The sequence below is a fragment of the Nesoenas mayeri genome, assembly GCF_963082525.1.
Source record: "Nesoenas mayeri genome assembly, chromosome: 4".
NCBI lineage: Eukaryota > Metazoa > Chordata > Aves > Columbiformes > Columbidae > Nesoenas > Nesoenas mayeri.
This window is the reverse complement of record NC_137540.1, coordinates 37,684,037-37,695,266: the sequence shown is the minus strand read 5'-3', so window position 1 is coordinate 37,695,266 and position 11,230 is coordinate 37,684,037. Positions and strand designations below refer to the sequence as shown.

Below are 11,230 nucleotides of genomic sequence, written 5' to 3'. Positions count from 1 at the left end.
CTCCCCACCACACACCTTAATTCTTGTCATTGAGATTTTGGTTTAAGAAAACATTCACTATGTAAGGGACTGCTTTGGAACAAACCGAGTGGATAAGCAGAAAGCCATAAAAACATCTACTACACTTCTGGTAGCTGTCAGAGGTGTATTACAGACTGATGTACAAAAGAATACAAAAGGTTAGGGAAGTGCTAGCAGAGTAAGAGTAATAATGATCCACAAAAATAACGTAATCATGCCATTATCTGCTGTTAATTAGCTATATTTAATATACTAAGCAAAAACAGAGAGCATGCATGCTTGTTTTGCTTTAGGTATCTGAAAGATGGTGAAATGTACTTTGACAGAGCATTTGTTGTCTTGATGTGGATCGTTATTATTGAGGAGAAACTATAAATAAAAGAAAGAGAGACCAGTGTAAACCATTCTGTCAAGAAACTGAAACTCAGAGAACTGTTGGTTTTGAGAGGATTAATGTGACCACGAAAATTGAAGTCACTTACTATAAACATCCAACCTAGCCGTGCAAGACACAATCCCAGCGTCATTCTTAGCTGAAACGGTGTACCAGCCGGCATCCTCTTTTGTGGCACCCTGAATAAGCAGGCAAATGTAGCCATAGTTATCCTGGTGCATGCTGCACAAAAGAAAAGTAGAAAATTAGTTTACACTGTTTTGCAATTTAAACAGTATTTTAAAATGTCATTATAAACAGACCAAATCCTAGTTACAGATTAATTAGACTCCATTTTTAATTAATGTGGAACTTCCTCTGAAATTAACAAGAGGAAAATGAAGGCTTGTTTGACAGTTTGTTGGTTCATCATCCTGTATTGAAAACTAAGAAGCAAAAATGCATAAAGGAACTTGCTTCACAATTTTAGATGAAGAGATCTGAAAATCTGATGTGAGTAGCAGGGATGCCAGAACTTACCCAGATGTTTTGGGGAAGGGATAAAAAGCCCTGAGGAACAAGGTACTGAAATACTCTTAGTTATTTAAAAGGACAGCAATAATTTGTGTCCTAACAGTAACAAGCTCCTTTTCTTGCAATATATTGTGAGTTTGCTTTTAAGCATTCGTACAAAGTTTTATCAAATATCAAGGAAACATTTATAGAACTTAGAATATAAAATAAATTGAAATCTTATAATATAAAATAAATTGAATCTATCCATCATGGTTTCTGCTGAGAAGCAGAAGAGAAAAACTACTTTGCCACATGATTGAAGTGCAAAGATAGTTAAGTCCAAGGCTGGGAAACAGGTAGCATTTTAATGCTGGCTCTGCCACCAGGCTGGCTGCAAGTTTGAGTAAATGTCATAAATTATTGCAATAACTAGTTAATATTTATGAGCTGGTGTTCACACAAAGCATTCTTAAAACCTGCTAGGTTTTCACTTGTGTTACAGGATAAATCATCATTGAAGTTATACATGTGGAGATTATTCTCAGTCAGTCTAACCTCACTCGGTCAGTGTTGTATGTGAGTGACTCGTTCTCTTTCTTCCAGAATATCTGAGGAGACGGCTCCCCTGAGATTCGACACTCCAGTCGCACTGGGAATCCCTCAGTCACGCCCGTGTTTTGTAGCTTCTCTATGAACACAGGTGCCTTCTGTATTTCCTTAGCTGTGAAAATAAAGATGGCACTCATGTTGACACTAGTCTGTGAAGATGTAGCCTTTCTTTCAGCAACAGGCTAAAAACTGATAATGAAAAATATAAATGCCGGGAAACTTGAGTGTTGTCTTCATTAATCACAAAGTCCAGCCCTGGTTTATCTGAAGAAAACAGTCACATCAGTATTTTAATAGGGAAAAAATGAGCCTTAAACAGAGCTGAGTGGCTTCTCCCCTTCCCCTAAAGAACTAAAGTGTGCAACATGAAGACTTGACAAACTGGCTGCACAATGCTTGCCAAACAGTGCTCCTTCATATCCCATAGAAGGAAGGGCATTTAATTACAGAAGGAACTGCTCTACCAGCAGGTTGGAACAGCATTAGCCTAATATGCTGTGAGACGGACGTATCACACCATGCTGGCTGCAAACGGGTAGATGCGGGTCTGCACAAATGACCATTTACAACCCCATTCAAGTAAAAAGTCTGGTTTGTGGCCTCAGCTGTGGCAACATCCTTCTTTTCGTAACTGTGTGCACAGAGGTTACTTGCCAGGCAACTTATTCCACAACATAACGTAAAACTATAGTTCTGTAACTACCAGGTTTCCTTTTCTTGCCCCCACCCCTCAACCACATCATCTGGTAGCACTTACATTTTCCTTTTTCAGGTTACCCTTGCAGTGCTCATTGGGAAGCGTAGCATGAAGATGTTACCTGCAACAATGAGCTCCAGGCTGAAGGTGTTTTCACCAGCTCGATTGCTGGCAACGCACGTGTAGATTCCAGCATCTCTGGCTGTCACTGGTTCTATGATCAAGGAGTGCACCCCGTTCTCACGTACCAACATTTTGTGAGAACTGTCAGGACGAATTGGTCTTCCATTAAGTTGCCAGCTCAAATCTGGAGTGGGTAATCCACTAACCTTAAGTGTAAACAGAATAATGGGAAATGGTCTTAGACATACAAAACACTGAAGGAGTCCTGACATGTTCCTGCAGAGAAGATTGGTTTTGTTTGCTGCTGCAGGTGTACCATAAGATTTAAAGATCTAATTCTGCCCTGAATTACACATTGACTCAGGTGTATACATTTACTTACTTTCTAGCCAACTCCCTGAATTCCATGATGTCTTACGGGTGTGACTGAAGGAAGATCAGCCTTTAGATATGCTACAAGTTAAATGTAGTAATACATTGCCAAACAAAAGGCAAGGTGACACCTTTTGTCTTTTTTTTTGTTTGCTCTTCACATGGAATGAGAAGATACTCCTTTTTAGATTAACTTCTTGTAGAAAACTTGCAGACAAAAAGATGTTACCTGACTAATTATTGAACTTTTAAGTTCCATTCTGCTTAGGCGTAACCTAGTGGGAGCACCGCCTGCACTGGTTAATGCCTGGGCTGTGTGAACAAGTCTTGTACTTTTGAAAGCCCTGCCATTTGCTGTGGGTACCACTGGAAAACAAACAGCTTCTCCCAAATATGTCAGCATAAAGGAAACAGAACTCATCCCAGCCTTAATTTATTCTGTCAGGCAAAATCATAAATCAGGATTATAATGTTTGAAACTTTACTAGGGGATCGAAACTCAACTGAAAAGGGAGAAGCACCCTGGCTGTATAGCTTCCCTCCACACCCCAGCAAAGCTGAATTCTAAAAATCAGCGTACTGTGGACTGTGAGGTTTGCCTGAAGCACCTTCATTGGAGGGGAGGCAAACTGGTTGTCAGCTTCCTTATAAGCAGCGAGGTTAATTAAACTGTTGACAGTCCCTGAAACTGCCAATAGGTAAAACAGCTTTAAAAAGAAACGAATTGGCTTTTTGAGTCAGCTCATGTTATGGAAGGGCAGCTGTCGTCCCTGGTGTTGTACTTGCCTTGCAGTCCATTCTGCACAGTTTTCCTTCTTGAACAGTCATGTCTCCAGGAGCCTGCAGAAAATGAGGCCGGAAGAATCGTTCCTGAATTGGTTCATTTTCATCACCACTGTCCCTTGATCGAGATCGTGGTCTTAAAATAACATGAAATAAAGGTAAATTATTTTTTGTTCTCTGCTAAATCAGAAGAACCAAAATCACTTGTAAGAGTGCTTTGAATTTTAAATCACTTCTTGCACCTGTACCATAATCACTCCATATTTACACACGTACACTGGTAGCATTTGGCTCAGACTGAGTTAATTGTGACACTGTGCTTATCAATAACTTTCATTTAATTCACGTCTTGTGGCAAAATATAATCTAGAAAACAATCTTGCTACAGAATAATTGCTTGTAATAATCATTTGTTCATACCTGATAGTATTTTTTTAGAGTTAGTCTTTACATCACTGAAGTACAAAGAAAATAAGTCAGTAGGCCTTAGCAGACAGATTCAGTTCCTCATTTCTAGTGTCCTGTGTATTTAATCCCTTCACCAGAAGGCAAAAGTACTGTTCGTTAATTACGTTCACCTTTCAGAAAACAACAGCAGCTAAAAATCTCCCTCCTCTCTGTTGGAAAGAGACTTTTCACATCACACTTACTTTTTGTCTACTCTTGTTCTGCACTACTGAAGACCTCACAGAAAATTGTGTAGATTGAAGTGCTGTGGATATTTATTCCTTGTTTAACAGGGTTTTTTTTTTTTTGTTGGAGGTATTCCTGAACATTTTCAAAGCCACCAAATTGTGGTGTCCAAACAATAAGAATTTCATTTGTGAACAACAGGAAGAAAAACTTTGGTTGTTAAATTGTTCTTCATAAAGGTACTTTAAAAGGTTTAATAAAAAACAAAAAGAAGGAAAAGTATCTCCTGTTCTCAGAAACAGTATCAATCACCTTAAGCTTCCATGGTATCAATCCATTTTCAGCATTGGCTCTTCTTGCCTGTTAATTTACTCTGTTGAAACTTTTCCTAATTGGTTCCTTGTTTAAACGTGGTTGTTTTTTTTTGTTTTTGTTTGTTGTTGTTTTGTTTGTTTTGGGGTTTTTGTTCCCCCCCCAAATTAGAATTATTGCATTTGCGTGATTTAGGAATCAAAGCAACTTGTAATTGAAACAAAATTTGAGATGAGTTTTTGTCCTTGCCTGATCAGTTCCAGTGGATTCCATTCTAGAGCCAATTGCTGCCCACCCTGGCACCCTGCTGCACGGTAGAGCTGTTCAAATATCCTCAGAGAGCTTTTATCAACAGGACTTTACAGTGAAATTCTTTCCTGAATTCCATTTTCTGTTAACTTTCTCCAGTGTTTCTGGTTCGGCCATTGGCTGCAGTATATACACGCTTCAGTATATGTGGCTATACTGTGTTTTCTACTGCCCATGGGCATTTCTTTAGGTTAAAATAATTGATGACACAAAAAAGCTTAAGGCCCTCAGCAGTTAGAGGTGAAAACCAAGAGGCTGTACTACTATATGGAAGATAAACACTCCAGCTGCACACTCTGTTTCACTGAGGTTTAATTTAATTAGAGTTGCTTGAAAATTTGGTTCCTTTTGTCCTTCTCTGTTGTTGCCCTTTTCTCTATTATTGCTCTGTTTGAATTCTGACTAGTCATCACCTTATCTGTCATAATTAGATACATTTTTACTTTTTAATGATCCTCACAGGTTTCCCGCAGCTGTAACTAAAGGCAGATGTGGAGGGGGGAAATTCAGCCTCTACTACTATTGAAGCAGGAGCAGATACTGAACAAGGGAACACAGACAGGACTTCTTCACACACACTGAAAGCTCTTTAAGTGCCTAAATCCAGGACTTAAGCCCCTAACATTTTTTGCCACTTAAACACACCTAAAGCTCCTGCACTAGAGCTCCAAAGCAAGACTCTGCTTCATTGGCGAGTTCCTGGCCAGTTTTGGTGACTTAGATGCCTCACGTGCATGTAGCAGGGACAGAAGATGGATGGCAACAGAGAAAAACTCTTGTCCTATCTTTTTAAATTAGTTCTGCAGTCTGACCTAGGAAGGATGGTATCTAGTGAATTGAGAGCTACACAGTGCAAGCAAACAATGCAGCATCTGCCTCTGTAATATCTACATGCATCCTGCTTCCATACTGCTGATACAATGCCAATGAAGCGCAAGTATGATTCTAGGTAAGTGCTGCTCATTTCCTTGCAAGGCTGAGCCGAACGGGTGAAGTTGCACTGCTGAAGTGTGGCAGCCCTTCTGAGAGCCACCGTCTCACAGCTGCGGCTGCATAAAAAGGCAGCACTGGTCAAAAAACTGGATGAAAAAATAGCAAATGATAACACCGAATGAATGGAAAACAAAAAGGTTAAGAATTTCCCGAGTTTGTGACCAAAGACGTTTTGTTTTGTTTTTCTGATACTATGTTCTTGAATCGTAGAAACTAAGTTTTCAAATTGCAGGTTTGGAAGGATGCTGTTTAGTCTAGAGCTGGAAATAAAGAATGCGTTTCTTTTTACCTCTTTGTAAATGTACCTCTAAAATTGCAGACCACTTTTCAAGCCTTTACCTTGAGACGTGAAACTGGGGTTATTTTAATTCTAAACCCGTTTCATGGTTTTTAAGAAATAATGTAATGAGTAGAGCCAGGTACTTCAGAGGTGTAGGAGTGATCAATAGACTGGAATACCCTGGGATTAGCTATGGCTTCTTTAGAGCTGTGATGTGGGTGTCAAACTGCAAAGGTGAGTTTCAGCAATACTGACATCACGTACTAGATGTGTCCAGGGAGACTCTGCGGGTCAGCATGGGCAATGCACTAGGAACTTCGGCGAGCAAGAAGCTGGAGAAGAATTTGTAACCAACCATATGATAACAATCACTAATTTGGGATAAAGGAGATTAAGTTCCAATTATTCCTCTAATTGAGCACAGGGGCAACAGGAATGTTTATTTTAAAAATCTCACTTAAATCTCATGCATTTCAAGATGATTTATTTGGGGCTGTGTCTGCTGCGCACCACCAGACAGCTCAGGGGCTACAGTGTTGAGCACCATGTCTGAGCAACCAAGCTCAAGCTTTGTACACGTCAGACAATTCAAAAGTTCCACCCTCCCCAAAATAGCACTAAGAAGGTAATGTTTGCAAGCTAAGCACAGTGCAGAAAAACGGCTGTGATGTAGCAAAGATGACATAAACCAGAGTTCTGCCAGAACACATTGTGTGAGAGATTAAAAATACTTCAGGAAAAAGGCTGTCAACAGTGTAACAAGTCATAAAGTTCATTAAGCTAATAATTACACTTGTTAAAAAAAAAAACAAGGGTTAAAAAGGTTTTGTTGCTCTCAGGCAGAAAAGTTTATAGAAATACTGTAATGCCACAGGACTATTACTTACTAAAGTATATGGCAATATATGTGGCACATATTATAGCGTATGGGGGAGCACAGTATTGTGGTGTGTTATGTTAGAAAAGCTGATGGTGGGAGTCTGTCTGCCTGTCTGAGGTTGGTTTTACGTGCTCCTGTCTCATCAGTCTCGGGGAGAACTGGATGGTGGGAGCAGTGGGAAATGTCACTGGCCAGCAACAGCGCTGTGCTGGGTGCTTGGCAGAAACAGACCCTCCCTAAGGGAACATACCAGAAGGAGCCCTTCACGTGTGGTAATTTTACAGTAAATAAGAATCCCCAACAATTGCTCTAATTTTAATTAAACTGCTATATGGAAACCTTTGTAACTTGTTACTCTGCTGGATACCCAAGCAAAACAATAGTGGCTGCCTGAGTGCTTGTCTCAGTTAGAAAATAAAACACCAGCCATAAGCGGCCTTGGACTTTAATTGCATTTGGAGAAACTGAAAAATGAGCCTACTCCATTACCACCCCAGGGGTTGTGCCCATTGCAGAAACACCCACATTTCGTCCTGTAGAAAGATGCAGCAGCGTCAGCTGCTCGCTGCTCTCACCCACCCCTCAGCCCGTCCCCCTCCCCGTTTATGAAGGTGTTTCCCCTGTCTCACCCTGTGTGCACGGACTAATCCAGTTGAAACCTGACTCTTCATGGCAGCTTTTCCCTACAGGGACTAACAGAGACTTTTCACTTTACCCATTATTTGCAGGTGTCAAGTGTCTCATTTACTGGGCAGGCTATGGCAGCGGGACACAGCTGTTTTGGTGGCAGGACATTCCCCTCCACAAGCAGCCTGAGCTTTGGGCTTAACAGGCCTAGACAGGAAGGCTGAGAGGGAGAGTTGATGGGACACCTTGGTGAGAGATGCTGGGAAATGCTTTCAGAACTGTGGGAAGCCCAGTTAGTTCCAGGCAGGAATAAGACTGATACGATCTTTCAAGCAACCAGCCTCACTTCCTAATACTTTCTAGTGATCAGAGCGGGGAAGAGAACCTGTTCCACACACAGCAGTCCTGCAGGTCATACTACTATGACTGCTAATTGTCACAGGAGTAATTTCTTTATTACACATTGACTATGTAATTACATCTATGTATTACAATTGGGCAATATTGAGATTCTGTGGCCATTGTGACCATTGAGTGACCATGTGCCTCCTCGCAGCAGAAAACAAAACTGGAGTTCTCACAGTCCCTTGAAAGCAGTTCTGTTTGGGTAACCAAAGTGAATTTTTTTGTATTGTCTAAAGATGTCTGAGCTGTGCTAAGCAGCCTCATAAATGCTTTGGGGAATGAAAAAAAAAGCATTTGAAGGGAAAATTCCCTTATATGGCCCAAAAACATAAACCAAAATTTCATATGTGAATAATTGTAAACTTACAAAAGATAAGTTTAATACTTTATTTCTGACTCATAATTCCTTATAAGAACCTGAACTGAAATCACTGAAATACTGAAGTATTTATAATGTAAATCTAATAAAATTCTTTGGCATGTAGTTATTTCTTCTATTTCTTTAAATTAATAATTATTAAAAGCTGCAGAAAGTACAGATTGCTGGTAGAATCCTAGTCAGGTGAGAGGTTTTAAAAAACATAAGTGACAAAGTCCTTCCCAACAGCTGACAGTGGAATGTGAGATGATTAATTAGTGACCATCACAAAGAAACGAGGAGGAGACAGGCAAAATTAAAGATACTTAAAACTAATGTAATTGCAGAGGCTGCTTATACTTCTAAGTATGCAAACTTGGCAGAAAGTTTTAGACAGGAGAGGTAGGTCACATTTCTGTCTGAATCCCATCCTTTTAACTTACCTTCTTCACATTATTTATCTTACCACAATAATTTTGCAAAATATGTATTATTAAAAGAAAAACAAATAACTCCCCCCCCCCCAATTATAAACCAAAACCAAAAGGCATCAAGTACCTTCTTATATGAGGCTGGCCAGAAGGTGACCAAGGACTGCGGCCTCTCTGATTTACAGCTTGAACCATCAGCCGGCCCGTGCAACTTACTCTACCCTGTTATGGTGAAGGAGAGGAGGAACATTACCAGACATTAAAGCATGTAACAGTAATAAACTTTCAACCTTATCTCTTCTTTTTTGCCCACCTGTTACAGAGTCTGTAATACAACCTCTTCTATCACAAAGACATTGAAAATCATTTGTCGAGATACCTTCTGACTGTTAGCTTCCAACCTAACCAAGAACCGCTGGAATAATTGTGACTATAACACAGTCACAGCTAGAATGTTCCACCTGGAATATCCACATCAACTTTGCATGAACTTCGGGTCTAAGCTGTGAGCTCCACACTCAAGTCTGTCGTCGTATAAGTGGCAAATATTTTTGTCACTGTAATCTGGGGTTTGCAAATACCCGTTCATTGACAACTGGCCAAAGCCCATGGAAAACCATTTTCACTGGGGTCACAAGCAGCCTTCAAATGGCTATGACTTTTGCGTTACTGCTGGACTGTTAGAAATGAAGTCCCTATATTCTGCTTTTATTCCCATGACCCATTTAGTCCTCAAGAAAAATACTGTGTTAAAATAAGCCATTGTGCATGACCTGCAGCAATTTCTTAAGCAAAAGATTTTTGTGTGTGTGTTGCAAGACCATTGAAGACATCTGGAACGAATACATTTTTATTTTAGGCACAAGTGCATATTAATATTTTTCTGGCAGGTGATGAATTAACACAGTTCGGATAACTCCAGTGCATCTCAATACATAAAGGCATCACAAATGGCAACACAAAGGACAGTAAAGAATTTGGATAGGGAAGAATAAGCAAGAAGCCAAAGATTTGGAAAAGTCATGGGATGAATGGGACGGAAGCGATGAGTGGGAAGTAATTCATGACGTGGTGGCCTACAAAATAAGGGAAATCCAGCCAGAGTCCTGGGTGCACAGTGCAAAGATGTGGAGAGACTGGAAAATAAGGGCTTGACTTGAGCCCATACAGCTCGTGGAAAGAGATCAGATAAGGGACATAACTTGTAAGTAAAGGCCTACAACAGGCACGGAGTTGTGTTTTTCTAGGCCCAGGGTCAGTTTGCTCTAGATTAAATTAAATGGCAAATTTTATGGCAAACTCCAGAGGTGCGTTAGGACCTGGATTCCAGAACGCTGCACTTCACACCGCAGGCAACGGTTCCTGCTGTATTAGCTAACATGGATGACAGCCACGGCTGTCAACACAGCACTTTACATACGTAAATCCTGTTGTATTATATTAATCCAGATCATGAGATGCCATAAACTGGCAGAGCTTTAATGAACTGAATCCTTTTGCTTTAATAAAAATCAACTTTTATCAGCCTTTTTGCTTTGTAGTTTGGTGGTTCCAATAGCAATGACCAAAACACAGCAAGAGCCGAGCAAATATCTATCAGTCCATCAGAATCCTGATGCAGGCTCCCTTATATTTACGTATTTCACTTTGCTTGAGGAAAGGCTGCCAAATTCGCCTAAGTTTGTGATAGCTTTGAGATGTGGACAACTTTCCATTAGAATTGAGGAAGCTATGCCAAAATTATTTCTACTCGGTATGACTTAAAAGAATTGGAATCCAGATCTTTTGAATGTGAAAGGCCAGTACATTAATTCACAGCCCTTCTTTGCCTCCATTATACTGCTAAACGCATAGTAAAAGCAAGCAAATAGTGGAAGAGATAAGTATGTTTGCTTGGGAAATCCCCTGTGAAGAAAGAACAGAATGGGCTTGGTGAAACAGGCAGATGGTTTGTTTAGGGGAGCTAGAGGAGGATGCCTCTGGTTTTTCTCCAAAGAGAGAAAAAAGCACAGACACAGAACTTTACTATTTAACAAAATGGCTTTTTCAGTCCCCAAACTACGAACAATACAAAACGGTCTCATTTTAGTACATCTAAAAGTCCACAAATGAGTGTCATCAATGACCAGAGCTGATAACCTAGTTCCCTGTTGTGTCATCAAACGAGCCTTACCCAGACTAACAAATACTAAAAGGAAGGCCTTAAATATCCTCATACGAGCTATTCAGAGTGTACAAACACAAAGGCAGTTTATTCAACAAGGTCTCTACGATTTTGGATCATGTAGTAACACTACATAGGGAACTCTGTAGGTGCATTAACACGACACTTAGAGGAAGATGAGCAGGATTCGCTTCCTACCTTGAACATGGATGTATTTATTTATCATATTTAAACCTGCTGTGAATGGTACCAAGTGTTATAACACAATGGTTGTCTATGTGTAAAAGTTCCCAGCCTGAAGAATTCCCTTGGCCTTATGCTGTTTCTTTATTATTTCTTCACCT

General features: G+C 40.1%; 1 protein-coding gene across 2 annotated transcripts in view; it reads right to left on the bottom strand.

Moving 5' to 3' along the window:
- Positions 1 to 11,230, bottom strand: part of PALLD (palladin, cytoskeletal associated protein) — a gene marked incomplete at both ends in the record, with an annotated part of 193,699 nt that overhangs the window by 647 nt on the left and 181,822 nt on the right. For both annotated transcript variants that reach the window (XM_080343535.1, XM_080343536.1), the window contains 5 exons: positions 504 to 637; positions 1,466 to 1,631; positions 2,338 to 2,545; positions 3,498 to 3,630; positions 8,850 to 8,944. In XM_080343535.1, coding sequence (XP_080199661.1) covers positions 504 to 637; positions 1,466 to 1,631; positions 2,338 to 2,545; positions 3,498 to 3,630; positions 8,850 to 8,944 — 736 coding nt within the window. The remainder of the gene's footprint in view (positions 1 to 503; positions 638 to 1,465; positions 1,632 to 2,337; positions 2,546 to 3,497; positions 3,631 to 8,849; positions 8,945 to 11,230) is intronic.